Source organism: Cnephaeus nilssonii (genome assembly GCF_951640355.1).
Source record: "Cnephaeus nilssonii genome assembly, chromosome: 13".
Lineage (NCBI taxonomy): Eukaryota > Metazoa > Chordata > Mammalia > Chiroptera > Vespertilionidae > Cnephaeus > Cnephaeus nilssonii.
This window is the reverse complement of record NC_137084.1, coordinates 7,465,264-7,466,476: the sequence shown is the minus strand read 5'-3', so window position 1 is coordinate 7,466,476 and position 1,213 is coordinate 7,465,264. Positions and strand designations below refer to the sequence as shown.

The 1,213-nt window shown below is 70.0% G+C and overlaps 1 protein-coding gene across 1 annotated transcript; it reads right to left on the bottom strand.

The window, feature by feature from the left end:
* Positions 1-240: 240 nt before the first annotated feature.
* On the bottom strand, positions 241-399 carry SMIM38 (small integral membrane protein 38; the record flags this gene model as incomplete). The annotated part of the gene is made up of 1 exon (XM_079787958.1): positions 241-399. The coding sequence occupies one exon, from the start codon at positions 397-399 to the stop codon at positions 241-243; it is 159 nt and encodes a 52-aa protein (XP_079644084.1).
* Between the last annotated feature and the right edge of the window lie 814 nt (positions 400-1,213).

Below are 1,213 nucleotides of genomic sequence, written 5' to 3'. Positions count from 1 at the left end.
CCCAGGCAGTGGCGGACAGGCAGCGGAGGCCCTCTGCCCGCCAGCGTGGGATGGAGGACGTGATCGGGGCAGCCCTGGTCCTTCTAGGTGGGCCATCGTCCACTCTGCCCCGTGGGTGGGACACAGGGTCCTTTGCCGGCCCTGCTCCACGACCCCCGGCCCCACCACCCTCAGACTCAGGGTCGGGCATCTCAGGGACAGTGCCCTCCGGGGGGGACGTGCCTGGCGTTCAGAGAGGCCCTAGTCCTCCTTGGGTTTGGGGGGCTGCTGCCGCCGGGCCAGTCTGTAGTCAATGTACCTCCCGAGGCAGGACCACAGAATGAAGCGCGCCAGCAAGATAATCACCAGCAGGACCATGAGGGGGTCGGGGCCCGCGCTCCCCCCAAACCAGGAGGCCATGCCGAGGGCGGGCGGCCCCACGGGCAGCAGCGATGTGTTGTGGCCCAGACCACCGCTGGGCCCTGAGTTCCAGGCAGGGCTCTACCAAGTGCCCACCCTGCGGCCAGGGGCCTGGGCCAGGAGCTCAGGACAGCGGGGCGTCTCCTAGGCCACGCCCACACCCAGGGCTGGCCCTGCCCCCTCCGCAGCCCCCGAGCAGGCCACGCTCCGGCCCAGGGCCTCCCTGCCCTGTGAGAGGACAGCGCGGGGACGGCGAGCGGCCTCCGTGGTCAAGAGGCCCGTGCAGCATTCATCCGGAGCGAACGGCTCTCGGGGCCGACAATGACCGCATTGTCAGGGCCCAGGGCGGGTGGCTGCCCAGCCTCCCCTCTGCCCGCGCCCCCTGCTCGCCAGCGCTGACGTAATCCGCAAACGTCTCCGGCGGCAGCTGCTGGGCGAAGCTGGCCACCTTCTCCGGCTCTTTCAGCCGCCCACGCCGCTCTTCCGCCCCCGAGACAACGGGCCCTTTCTCTCCCCAATTAGCGATCACTCCGGAGGCCGCGCTGTCCAGCGCCGTCTCTGCAGCAGCAGCAGGCCAGTGGGGTGGGGGCAGGGACGCCGCGCGGTGGGCGCCGGGCCCGGTGGGGAGGCCAGGAGAGAGCTGTGCAAATGGAAGGGGAAGGAGAGAGGGGGAGAGAATGAGGACAGGCCCCTCGAGCCCAGGGGGACCCCAAACACGGCTCAGTTAGCACATGGGCTGCCAACTCCCGCCCGTGACAGTGAGAGGGTCGTGCAGTGTGAGACAACACAGCCCAGAGAAGGACTCCCAGCGCCT